Source organism: Diachasma alloeum, unplaced genomic scaffold (assembly GCF_001412515.2).
Source record: "Diachasma alloeum isolate Michigan unplaced genomic scaffold, Dall2.0 Dall_scaffold_00379, whole genome shotgun sequence".
NCBI lineage: Eukaryota > Metazoa > Arthropoda > Insecta > Hymenoptera > Braconidae > Diachasma > Diachasma alloeum.
The window spans coordinates 196,594-210,619 of record NW_021680518.1 but is presented as its reverse complement, the minus strand read 5'-3'; the positions used below and the strand labels follow the sequence as shown (position 1 = coordinate 210,619).

Here is a 14,026-nt window from a genome sequence, read left to right as displayed (position 1 = left end):
GGGGGGGGGGGGGCAAGGGGTAGGGGTTCAGTTCTACGAGTCGTCAAAATCGACCCGATGATTATTTTATCGTTTTTTTAAGTTAGTCTGTGAACATGGATATGTATATGATGAGGTGAAAAATGAAGACTAATTGGTGAAACTGTACGAACATATAAAACCTCTTCAGGGATATTAATTTTGTAAAGTGGCAGAACGAGTCGTATCAAATAAAGTATTTCGGCGATCTCGAGAATCCAGAATTATGTCAAAAAGTTATCAGACTATTTCGACAATACAGTCGACTCTGCTCAGCTCTCCACTTTCGGGGCTATGGACTCCGAGAACGGAAAGCTAGAGGTTGCCATTTCTCTACGAATAGAGACACCGCAACTATTCGAGCGAGAACGTTATAGCTATCTCCATGTCCCCTCTGGGGCTGTCTCCCGTGCGAGACGGCACGCAGGTAGTGGGGGGCGATATTCCCCTCGCTTGGTGATGCCTGGAGAGCTACGGAGAGTCGATTGTATCTCGAGAACTATTGACCCTGGAGTTAAAAGTGATAAAAGCATTCTTCTGGAGAATTAAATTTCCCACAAAAAATGTCTTATGACATTTTGCTCTAGATCCTGTATTCCCCTAGATATTCGCCAAATAATCTTTGTGAAATCACTGACCCACTCGTATTACTCCACCACTTCACTTACAGATCACATAGTGGAGTGAATTAAGAAGATGAATGGCAATTTTCCTCACCCCGACTAATGTTTTTGGCACCTACAACTTCAAAATCAGTATCTTCCCATTTCACTTCACCTCAGGAGCATTAATCTCATGGATTTAATTCTTGAAGCTCAAATTTGAAGTTAAAAAATCACAAATTGTTCAGAAAAATTCGTGAATCAAATATTGGTCAAAAATTGTCAGCGTTTTGGAATTTGAAGGATATCCAAGTACTTTGCCTATTTTTCTCCAATGAAATACTATTCTACTTTTTTAGTCGAACATCAAAGCTTTCATTTGAGCCCGATTTGACCCAAAGTTTTCGAACATTCACAATGATTTTATTATGTAACTTTACAGGTCTGAATTGGTATCTCGATATTGAACCGTCAGAAAATATTTTAAAAATCTGAAAAAAAAATTGAAAGTTCACTTTTGGAGGAAGATTGATGAAAAATTTCCTGTGAATAATTTATAAACAATCAATTTTCCACAATAAAAGTAATTGTTTCTAATGGCAACAAATTTATTCATATCCAGAATTTTACCAGAAATCGATTTCATGCCTAAAAATTAAGGTTTCCGAAAATTCAAACAATTTCAATTATTTATTTATAAACACCGAATGTTTAAAAAATGATAATTCTATTCTATTCAACTTTTTTTGAAATTTTTCTTACGCAATTTAATTGACAAATTTCATGATTGAAAGCGGTGGACTTTATAGTGAGATCTTTACCAGACTGCGAAAGATACTTGGATATCCTTAAATTCATTATTTATCCTCATAAATTCCTCAATATAATACTCGAAAAAAGTGTTAGCCACTTTGTAATACGTATATCAATATCCATTAGTCGAAAAAAAAATCCTCGGAAGATTTTTCATCACGCGAAAGGTCCAAAGAAACTGAACGAATGTCGTTGTTATTTTTCTTTCAATTAATTTTTGAAATTTGGATTTTTACAATCGCCTTATCGATTGACCCATCTTTTAACAGCCTCTGCCCACTCAGCCTCGGCGTCAGTCTCCTTCTCCCCCTCAGCCTCCTCTCGCTCCCCTCGCTCTTGCTCCTGTTCGCTCGATGGCGTTGCTGATGGGGTCTGTGAGACACTTGAATTTCTCGCTCGCAATTCGGCTAGGAAATCACTGTCCTGTTGGTATCGCCGTTGTAGCTCCTCTCGCCATGAATTTCCACCTCCGCTCGAGTCGTCACCATCTTCACCGGCTTCGAAGTCTGAAAAACAACGATTTGCCATAAATTTAACAGTTTTTTCAAGAAGGCGAAAAAATATATCGTAATTTGTTCAAAGTTTTGATCAGTTTTTCTAACGATTCTCAGTGCTACTGTGCTAGATTGCTAGATATGGATAATGAGAGCTAATTCTGGAGTGAAAAACTAGTGCTCAGATACGTCAATAAATTTTTGGAGATGATAAGGGGATGTTTAGCGGGATTTTTTATGCGATTGAATGAGATGAATTTTTTTTCGCTTTAGGTTTTTCAAAAAGGATGAATAAATATCCATTGGATGGTATATTTTCTATAATCATGTCTGACTTCTTCACACTAGGAATAATTTTGAATGTCTTTTTATCACGCGTGAAAAAATTTAATAGAGCAACCTCGCCCTGACATATTTTCTACAGAATTTCTCCGACTCAAATTTTCGAACTTTTTTGTTTAATTTTCTATTAAATTCGCTAGATTTTTCTATTAAATTTTTGCATACGTCACATATGAGAAAAACTTCATAGAAAAACCTCGCGAACTTGCTAGAAAATTCTATTGGATTTCTATGGAACTTTCTATTATTTTTTGGCCGATTCTATTAAAATTCTCACTAGAAAATATTCTATAGAAAAATAAAATCCGATTTATACACATTATTCTATTGAAATATTTTTTACAGGATTACCTCGGCTCAAATTTTTCAAATTTTTTTGTTTGATTGCCTTGATGGAAACATGAAAAATTGAATGAAAAAACCTTGAAAAATTTGAGCCGAGAAAAGGTTTTAGAAAGTATCTCAATAGAATAAGGTGTATAAAAAATCAAATTCTATTGATTTTCTATGGAATATTTTCGATTTAATATTTCAATAGAATCGGCCAAAACTAATAGAAAGTTTAACAGAATTGTCCAGCGAATTCGTGGTTTTTCTATTAAATTTTTTCGTGTGCACGGACAGAAAAATTTTCTAATACGTAGACTGTATTTACTTGAGAGAAGTAAATTATTTTCAATGGTTTAAATCTCAGAATGTTTACGGTTCACGGGACTTGAATGAATGCTCATTTATCGCTGATTTCGGAATAATTTCAATGATTTCGGAATAATTTCATGTCAGAGTGGCGCCGTGATTTCAGGAGTGAGTAACCCCTCGGTTCGGCCACACGCTAAACGTAATATCACTGTCAAATAATATTGTTCGACACACTCGGAGAGAAATATTCAATAAAAATTACGTATCCTTTCCGTAATTCCGGATCGAAATATGGTTGTAGGAAATTTTACGGAACTGTCACGGATTTTTTCCGGCGCGTTCCGTAATTTTTATCCGAATCTCCTGTGAAAAATTACAATTCCGCGACTTAAATTTTCTGAGTTGATTCCGTACTCGGTGAGTGAAGTGTGAGTTCCGTAATTTTTACTGAATATTTCTCTCCGTGCATATGAGACGGGAATTTTCAGCTCGTGTGATTGACACACCTGGCCTTTGGCTCGGCGCGCCAACCTCACGAGCCGAAATCCCCAGTGGCACTAGACGCGAACAATATTTTTCCGTAGTGATTTTCACTTTCACCAGTTTGGAGAAGAGTCAATACCAATCAACGGACAGGGAAAAGTGAGAAGCAGTACAGAAATATACTATTTAACGATATAAAAAAAAAGGAAATATACTATATTGAGGCTCTTTATGACGTGAGAAGCACAATAAATTCGGAACGTCGCCTTTCCCTCAATATCCCGACCCTCGTAAATTTTTTATTCATCCATCAACATGAATTGAAGTGCGATTACATTGAGAGCTTTCTTGAGAGCTTTCTTTGTTTAAATTTCAGAATGTTTACGGTTCACGGGACTCGAATGAATTCTCATTTATCACTATCGTTGCGCATTCTATCATGAATATATTACATATCGAAATATTGCAACTGCATAACAAAAAAATTATGAAAACAATAAATACTTGAAGATTGACGATTCTTCTACGCGATTTGAGTGAGTTCATTTGCGACAAAATCATACTTGAGTACAAGAATATTTTAAAGGATAAGACCTTTCTCGGGGCACATGAGTTGAGATATCTAGACGCATTCAACAATTGAAGAAGAATTACTTCTCTCAAGAAAATATGTTTCAGATATTAGAAATTTTTTTTCTCAGTGCGTGGTGATCTTCTGAAATATTTCATTAGAACAATCGTGAGACTCATACGGCCAATCCTCTTACGCAATAATCCTCCACTTCTGTTTATCAATTATGAATAACAACTGCAACGAGAATTACCGAAATCCTCTTATCCTATCTCATTCATTCACATATTAATGGCAACTAGATTATTCACCTGGTGTTGGTTCAGTGGGAATGACGAAAAACTTACCAAGAGGTTTTCGGATGATACGTCGGCCACTGCTGTGGGATTGCTCTTCCTGGTCTGAGTCTGCAAGTCACCAGGATACATTCACAGAAGGGGGTGCATCACATACATTCCGACACAACACGTCTATAGTGTTATTTTTTTTTTTTAATAATTTTTTTTCAATCTTGTATGTAACTGTCTTCAACGGTTAAATTTCATCAAAATAATCAAATGAACGGAAAATTTTTGAATTGAAAGAATTATCGAGTATTCACTGTAAAAAAAATCCTGGGCATATTTCAGCCCGAGGGGCTACTCCCTCTATAATTGAGTGACACCATGATTTCGAAATGAAGTCGATTTCGGTGAGTTCGAGCGTCGCGGGAGGTGATTTCACGATTACGAATGATTTCATTAATACGAAATCCGGAATTTCAGAAAAATAAAATTAATAAAAAATAGAGGTGGGGCAAAACGAGTTGTGTCAAATTATGAAAATCGAAATTGGCAATAATAACTGGCAAATAACGAATTCATTTGATTTCACTCTGCCAATCTTGAGCTCATGACGATGAAAAGCGGTCCATTTTACGATTTTACTACGGCAGTGCGTACGGCATTTTATTGTCATCGTTGACAGATGTGTTAATTTTAAAATCATGAGTTACTTGCACGGTTCATATTACGCCAGTGCGCCACTGATTTCGGTGATTTCATTGATTTCAGACGATTTCACGTGATTACGGAGATGATTTCGAAAATGATTTTGGAAAGCTGAAATCACTTAATTTCAGTGATTTCGGAATAATTTCATGTCAGAGTGGCGCCGTGATTTCAGGAGTGAGTAACCCCTCGGTTCGGCCACTCGCTAAACGTAATATCACTGTCAAATAATATTGTTCGACACACTCGGAGAGAAATATTCAATAAAAATTACGTATCCTTTCCGTAATTCCGGAGCGAAATGTGGTTGTAGGAAATTTTACGGAACTGTCACGAATTTTTTCCGGAGCGTTCTGTAATTTTTATCCGAATCTCCTGTGAAAAATTACGATTCCGCCACTTGAATTTTCTGAGTCGATTCCGTAATCGGTGAGTGAAGTGTGAGTTCCGTAATTTTTACTGAATATTTCTCTCCGTGCATGTGAGACCGGAATTTTCAGCTCGTGTGATTGACACACCTGGCCTTCGGCTCGGCGCGCCAACCTCACGAGCCGAAAACCCCAGTGGCACTAGACGCGAACAATATTTTTCCGTAGTGATTTTCACTTTTACCAGTTTGGAGAAGAGTCAATACCAATCCACGGACAGGGAAAAGTGAGAAGCAGTACGGAAATATACTATTTAACGATTAAAAAAAAAAAGGAAATATACTATATTGAGGCTCTTTATGACGCGAGAAGCACAATAAACTCGGAACGTCGCCTTTCCCTCAATATCCCGACCCTCGTAAATTTTTTATTCATCCATCAACATGAATTGAAATGCGATTACTTTGCGAGCTTTCTTGAACTAGGAATATTTTTCTACAGTGAATAATGAAAAACAGATGTGCGTCTCGTTGAAGTCAAATATAACAATCAAGAAACAAATAATAAATAAATAAAGACAAAATCTCAATTAAATTGTCCATTTGTGTCAATTTTTAACGAATAATTTTGTTTTTTTTTTCGTTAGCGGATTGTTCTGTAAGTGACAATTAATCAGTTAGTATCACAACACATAAATTAATGATAATGCACCAATGGAAATGATATGTGGAGTAATTTTTGATTAACTGATTCAACTAAAGATAGGATGAAATCGTGATGTGATTTAGTGTCAATGTAATCTGATTTACGTTTATAATTAGGTCATGAATTCTCTCGTTTCTATGTTCTAATTTATTATGACTAGTCTAATTGGGCGAGGCTTGGGTATGGGGAGAGTATACATGACAGGTGAGTGTAGAAATGAATTCAATTATGAGAAAAATAGATTTCATTTTTTCCAGTTTTAGATTTTTCTGGGGATGTTTTTGATTTTTATTCAATTGAGATTGTTCTCATGCTTTGATCGATAGTGAATTGTACCGAGTAAATATCGAAATGTGCATTCATGCCTGGATATAATGAGAAATATTGTATTGAATCATCGAGAGGATAAAATGGATGTGGAAAATAATATAGTTTATATTTTTGGCACTGTCGCTACGTTCACCTCGTGCCGAAAAGGGCCTTTTCGTTGACTCCTGAACGAAAAGCAATCGAAAAGTCTTTTCGTTTACTTGCAATCGAACAAAACATAGTTCGGCCACTCGCTGTACGTAACATCACTGTTGAAAAATATTGTTCGACACGTGTGAGACGGGAATTTTCAACTCGTGTGATTGGCGGCCCGAGGCGAAGCCGAGTGAAGCGAGGTTAAAATCACGGTTTTCAGGCCTAATGACAGAAAATATTGTTCGATGCAAGGCCGTGAAAAACATTTCTACCTCAAATGATTACAGGACTCACCTTCGGCTCGTCCTGTAACCGTGTATTCTCCAGAAAAGTTTCTCACGGTCGAGTGTCGAAATGTACTATTTCCTGAGAAGGCCCGTTAAACCGCGATTCTAACCTCGCTTCGCTCGGTTAGACGGTTGNACGAATAAACGAAAAGGCACTTTTCGTCAGATGGCCCGGTAAACCGCGATTCTAACCTCGCTTCGCTCGGATCCCAAGCCGATCCCACCCCATCCCTCGCTTCGCTCGGTTAGATCGCGGTTTACGGGCCTTCTGACGAAAAATTGCATTCATCACACGGTCCAAAAGTATTTTCTGACGAACGTGGCTTTGTAGCCATTTTTATTTTTTAAAGCTATAATCACATTCGTCAGAAAATACCTTGTGGACCTTGTAAATAACTATTTTGACACTGCTGCTACGTTCACCTCGTGCCGAAATAGTTATTTTCATCACAAGGTCCACAAAGTATTTTCTGACGAATGTGATTATAGGCCTCACCTTCGGCTCGGCCTACAAAGCCACATTCGTCAGAAATTACTTTTGGACCGTGTGATGAATGCAATTTTTCGTCAGAAGGCCCGTAAACCGCGATCTAACTGAGCGAAGCGAGGGATGGGGTGGGATCGGCTTGGGATCCGAGCGAAGCGAGGTTAGAATCGCGGTTTACCGGGCCATCTGACGAAAAGTGCCTTTTCGTTTATTCGTAAACGAAAAAGACAGTTCAGCCACTCACTGAACGTAACATCACTGTCAAATAGTATATTTCGGCATTAGGCCGAAAAAAACTTTTCTGGCAAATATGAGAAAAGTTTTTTTAGACCGTGTAACAAACAATATTTTTGACGCTACACGTCCGTTAATCGCTGCTTACAGTCATCATGACAAAAAAATATAATAGTACTGCCATATTATATCGTTGAGTGGCGTAGTGCGTAGCCTTTCCACTCAAGAAACATGAATAGCAACCATATTGATTATGGTATAAACTAATAAATAGGAATAATAGCACCACCAGTCATACCGATAGAGATCATAGCAAACCACGTCGTTGAACGACTTCTTTGTATAAATTCACTCTAGATAAGTAATCTTTTGTTTATTGGAGAAATGTTAAACCCATCAGTGTTTTTGTATTTGGCTACTATGACAATCAACACCTTTAAAAAATAAAAATGGCGTAGTCGGTAGTGTGGTCGAGTTAGTAACCCATGCACACTACACCGAGGACTGGGTTCGAATCCCAGCCTCGTCAATTCCGATATTTGTAAGGATAAAATCTGAGTTGGAACCAATAAAGCCAGTGGTATGGTATGGACCCCCTACCTACCTACGGGATGTGTCGAGTGTTGTATTATGGAAATAAATTCAAGTCTTTACATGGTTAGGTTATCTTCATTGGTTGTTGGTATAGAAACATTGAAGGCGAAAGGATAGCATATAGCACCCCTCCTTCATAACATGTATATATATATATATGACCGTATTATGGCCGAATAATAAATTAGTAAGAAATGAATGAAACGGTTGAACAGAAATTTAGATGTCAAAAAATATTGTTCGACACTCGTGAAAATTCCGCCTGACTCGTATCGAAATATACTATTTTTCCATCGGTGTATTCACTTCCCTGGAAAGTCTGTATACAAACGAACGAAGAGGGACGCTGATGACAAGTATAGAATAATGAGCAGAAGATGCCTCATGCTCCACCGACAATAAATAATCATCGTAAAAACATTTGAAATTCGTGACATGAAATTCGAGATAGAGAATAAAGTAGATGAATTTATGACAGATGTTCCTCGATATTCAGAGTAATGGATAGTAAAAACATTTAATAAAATTCTCTCACCTGTCTAGTATGTGTAATCGGTTGGTGGTTTGGATATCTTAAAAGTTCAAATTGTAATAATAATATTCATAAATTGCTATAAACAGTCCAGAGAGGAGAGAATCAAAAATGGCTCATGCTGGCAATGAAATAAACTCTTTTTCATCATCATCATGAAGAAATAGTGGGGGAATAAATTAGAGACACGTTCAGGAATTGGGATCGAGAGATAAAGAGGTGTTAAATGATAATCAATGTTGCGTACACGGCCATTTGGATAGTAATCAGGAATTATTTTGTCTAGAATCAAGAGACAATATACGAAACTAGCCAACAGTTCCTAAAAAATCTACCCTATATATTTTTTATCAAAATACTTGACAATTTTTTCCAAATTTTAGGAAGTATTTTATGCATTCTGATGTCTCTGACATTTGAAATTATTTTTCTGCCGTTGGAAAACGAAATGATAGTGAAATGTATTGAAAAAAATAAATCAGTCAAAAACCCGTTGATATTTTGTTGATTATCTCGAAAAGGAGTGATGGCAGGAGAAAATCTCAGGAGAACTTTTCCGTAGAGGATGAAATTTTCTGTAAAAAAGTCTTATGTGGTTTTTTCCTAGCACCCTTCATTCCCGAGATAATTTAGCAATTAACAAAATGAAATTTAAATGAGGACGAAAAAAAATTGGCAGACTATTTTGCAAATATCTCGGAAATCATCAGGTTTACCAAAAAATGTCGCATCAACTTTTTCGTACAGAATTTAATTCTCTACAAAAAGTATTTTACCACATTTCCCTCTAAACTTGTTAGTTTCTCAGATATTCTCAAAAAACGGAACGCAAAAGATAAATCGAACGAAAAAACGAATTTTAAATTCTTTCAGACACAACGAATGCACAAAATAAATTATTATAAACTTCAAATTACCTGAATTAAGCTCTCTCACGAGTGTTGACATGGCATTGGTGACACTGTCAGCAGCAACAAGTAGATCATTTCTCAGAGATCTTCCCAAGCTATTGTTGGCACTGCTTGATCCACTCCCAGGTAGACTGTTTGTCCTGAACGCAGACCTGACATCGAAAATCTCTATTTTCTTTGCGCGAAGAAGCACCAAATAACGAAAAAATAAATAAATCAAGACAACGAAAGATTTCCAAAGAAAAATCATCACGACATTCATCTGAATTGAATTATTTATTGCAGTAAGCATGTCAACAATCTGTCGTACGTCTTCATTCACTTGATTTTCTTTACTCTATTATTGCATTGTTCTCACAAATCGAAGGGGCTTCGCATTAGTCACTACGTGCTAGGTTTTCATTTACACATGTTTTTATAATCTCTTGGTTATTTAGGTGAACTGTGGGGGCATTCTGGTTTCTACGGTTTACACTCGCGGTGGAATAAAAATTGTGCCACGTTTTTTTCATGGATTATATTTTAGGATTATGGCCTCGATTACATGCGACATTCAGGACAAATTGGCAGTTTTATTGTTATTATTTTTTATTATTATTCAATTAATCGAGCAGTATTGGGGATTCTGAGAGTACTTGGTGCACGTCGAGCATTCCAAAATGAAATTAAGCAACATAAAATGAATAAATGAACCTTTTTGGTAAAATTTTCACATTTTTTAATCTTTGGAGGGGAGAGAACAGAAAAAGTAAAATTTAACAGTTTTTTAAATTTTGAAATTGTCTTCCTTCAAAACTACTCATGATCAATATGATTTCTAACATGTTTAATAAAATTCCAGAAGTCGAAATCATGAAGTTTTTCATGAAGTGTCATGAGGTCAGATGATATTTCAGATTCAAGAGATATTAATTATTACTTTTTGCAATAGCGAATTGCTGTAGACAATTTTGATATTCGAAACCTCTTCTCAAGTCACAAATTTCGTCAGATACCAACGTTACTGGACTCGACTCGTTCGTACTAAAATGTTCTTCCTCTCAAATCAATAAAAAAACTACACAAAATAATTAAATTAAAATAAAAAACCAAAATTAATAACTTAATAATCAATTAAATATTTATTGAGTCACTAGTTCAATCGATAATAAACCAAGCAATTTACAATTAATAATGAATCAATCAAAAGGAAAACAAACATTACAAAACAACATAAAATAATAATAAAACCCATGAATTATCTTTACGTGAGGAATCTACAGAATTAGCAACATAACGCATACAAATAAACTCCAGGCATTCGATCGATATTGTATTACGACTCATGAGATTTAAAAAAAAAAAATTCTGCGTATGATTTAATGTTTGAGTAAGTGCTCTCAGTCGAATGGCATGCCACCCTACCTGACATCGCCTCCAACGCACGAGAGACTATCGGGTATGGGATTCTGTAGTGTTCCGAGCATCGCGTTCCCCTGCATACTGCTACCTAGCACTGGGCTCTGATAATTTTGGGACATTTGTTGTTGATTTTGCTGTTGCTGCTGCTGCTGCTGTTGTTGTTGCTGCTGCTGTTGCTGCTGTTGTTGAATATTTTGGGAGCCATGCTGGTGTTGAGGGGTTGACAGAGGACCACCTGGGGTTGGTGGTGCTGATCTACTGTTTGGTAGTCCACCCGGTGGTAGCGGAGGGGATTTTGTACTCCGGGGTGAACTGTTGGGAGTTGAGCGGGGTGATGCTTGACTCTGTTGAGGGAATCAAACGATTCAGTAGCGAAGCGGTGAAATGGCTCAAGCCGACTCTGACTGACTCATTATTAATTGATTGATTATTATTGATTTTCATTGATTCATTATTAATTGTAAGCTGACTTTGGTGATCAGTTTTCAATGAATATCTCGGAATCTGAGGCAAGTAGTAAAATTATTGTTATAACCTTTTTTGTAGAGCGAATTGGAAACTGCGAAAAAGGTCATTACGAAAATTTTATCATCTCCCTTAGATTCGGAAATATTCGTACAAAACCCAGCTTCGAGCAATTATTAATCAGAATTATTTCAATTTGACAATTTTCTAGAAAAAACTAGTGAATTTGGTAGAAAATTCTGTTGGATTTCTATTAGTTTTTAGATTCGATTAAAAAGTTCCTCAGCTTATCGGCGCATTTTTTTCACTGGACATGTTCAATGAAAAATTCTGTAGAAAAATAATCGACAGATTTCGATTTTTCTATGAAACTCAGTCTATTGAGATATTTTCTATAGAAATTTCTCGGTTCAAATTTTCCAAGCTTTTTTGCTTGATTTTTTAAATAAAAAAAGAGGAAAAATCAAGTCGAAGAACTTGCAAAATTAATTTCGAGGAATTTCTATACAAAACGTTTTAATAGAAAAAGTTATACATATAGAAAGATTAAATTTTAAAATAGTTTTTGTACAGTGAGCAATGATCAAAATACAAATTTTTAAGTAAAAGGCTCGTTTATAGTGCTTGCCTCTATCTTTGAGTGAGGATATAACTACAACGAACAGAAGAATAAGAAAGACTCGTTTTCATATTCACCTTCAAAGTCTTCATTAATCCCTCGAGTTGTGCCATGAGTTGTCTCCTAGAGTCCTGCAAAGTTGTCAGATGCGTTTCAAGTTCGTCCTTCCTCATCCTCAAAGCCCTGAGCTCTGACAGTAGCGCCGGGTCCTGAATCTCGGCTGCCTCCATCTCCTGTTGCCTCCTAATACCCAGAAAAGAGTGGAAAAAAATCCAAAACAAAAATTTAAAAAACATCTTCACAACCTCTCAACACCTTTCACAATGATTTTCATGAATTGAAAATTCTGAAATACCCCAAAACACTACGATCTACCCCCACAAATCTATAAAATTCATCAGCGAAAAGAATAATGAGAAGCTCGAAGCAACATAAATGAAAAATATTCATGCATGATCGGGATGGTTTGATGGGACTGTGGTGATGGGTCTGATGTTTAAGGGAATTTTTAAACGACACAGGTATACCTTAACCTTGCAATCTCCCTCATGATTTCCTTGTTCTTAGCCTCAAGCTGCGAAATGAGTTCACGTTGAGCTCGTGATGTGTCCAGTGAAGCCAAGTTTGCGTCTGACGGCACTCTCCCCTGCTGTTTCGTGTGAATAAGTATACGGGATAAACAGAAGTAAAATTAATTAGTCGCGATTCTATTAGGTGTTGGTTTTCTAACTGTTGGTGTATGCGGAACTCACCGATTGGTCGGCCTGGGACATTCTCGAGGACGCACGAGGCTGTAAACATTCATTTATTTTTCAACATCAATTGAGATCATTGGGATGATTTAATGTTCATCCACGAATGTTTGGATAATTCGCATGCAAAAATACTTTTGTAGTCGAGCGTCAGAGCCTCCATTCGAGCCCCATTTGACCCTAACACTTTATGATGATTTTATACTTTATACTTTATGATGATTTTTAACCCGGACACTTTATGATGATTTTATCCTTTAATAAAAGATCCAGTGTAACGGTTTTTTAAGCCAATCTATTTGGCGTATTGTGTCATTAGATTTTTTTCATCACGCTGTGACGGAAAGTGAACTTTTCGGCACGCTCCGCGTGCCTAAAAGTCCAATTTCCGCCACATTGTGATGAAAAATATTGTTCGTAGCTCGTGAAAAAAGGGTTTTTCAGCTCGTGGGATTATATCACTCGCCTTCGGCTCGTGATATAAACCTCCCACTCGCCAAAAAACACTTTTTTGCACTCGTTACGAAATATACTATTATAAGTGATGATAGCATACCTTAAAGATATTACGATAATACGTTATTATATTATATTCTATACTATACTATATTACAATACATTGTATAATGTATTATAGCACAATATCGTATACTCAATGTATGTTATTATAATTATCAGTTTATTATTCCATTTTTCTCATTATGTACAGTATATTTTATAATACACATAGTACTCTATTATATATTGTATATTATACATAGTATATAGAAAATAGTATAGCACGGAATATAATATAATATAGTATTATCGTTATATCTTTAATATATGCTATCTTCATTTATAAAAAATCGAATGACACAAGAGGCCGTATAGATTGGCTTCAAAAAACGTGGATCACACTGGATGTATCGCTCATTCCTCGAATTTCATTGGTCGAACATTCGGATCCGCCCGCACGTGTTCGACTTCGCTCGGCTTTCGGTTTTCGTTGTCTTTAACACGCGCGCTCAAGCGCGCGATCGTTCTCGTATATATATAAACAATAGAATTCATTCCTGAAAACTAGATACTTCTCTCTGTCAATTCACATGCAGGATAACAATTTTTTATTTTTATATCAAGGCCCGGGTGTACTATCTTTCGAATGTTATCTGCATTTTTTTAATTTTTGGTAATGCAAAATTTTCAATTGAGTGGTACATCATGTAGAAATTTCCAAAAATTGTGATAGAATGATGAAAAAAATTGAAAAAAT

The 14,026-nt window shown here is 36.2% G+C and overlaps 2 protein-coding genes across 7 annotated transcripts in view; one reads left to right on the top strand and one right to left on the bottom strand.

Annotated features, from left to right (window-relative positions):
* Positions 1-14,026, top strand: part of LOC107041792 — a 61,786-nt gene that overhangs the window by 8,988 nt on the left and 38,772 nt on the right. The window lies entirely within an intron of this gene.
* Positions 1,345-14,026, bottom strand: part of LOC107041790 (dystrobrevin beta) — a 30,952-nt gene continuing 18,270 nt past the window's right edge. For 2 of the 6 annotated variants that reach the window (XM_015262530.1, XM_015262534.1), the window contains exons 10-15: positions 12,772-12,810; positions 12,547-12,665; positions 12,097-12,262; positions 10,939-11,279; positions 9,541-9,686; positions 1,345-1,939 (exon numbers count right to left, since the gene is read on the bottom strand). In XM_015262530.1, the coding sequence (XP_015118016.1) occupies positions 1,677-1,939; positions 9,541-9,686; positions 10,939-11,279; positions 12,097-12,262; positions 12,547-12,665; positions 12,772-12,810 (1,074 nt within the window). In that variant the 3' untranslated portion in view covers positions 1,345-1,676. Of the gene's footprint in view, positions 1,940-4,309; positions 4,370-8,626; positions 8,664-9,540; positions 9,687-10,938; positions 11,280-12,096; positions 12,263-12,546; positions 12,669-12,771; positions 12,811-14,026 lie in introns of all 6 variants that reach the window. The other 4 variants (XM_015262529.1, XM_015262532.1, XM_015262535.1 and 1 more) reach the window with 3 other exon arrangements.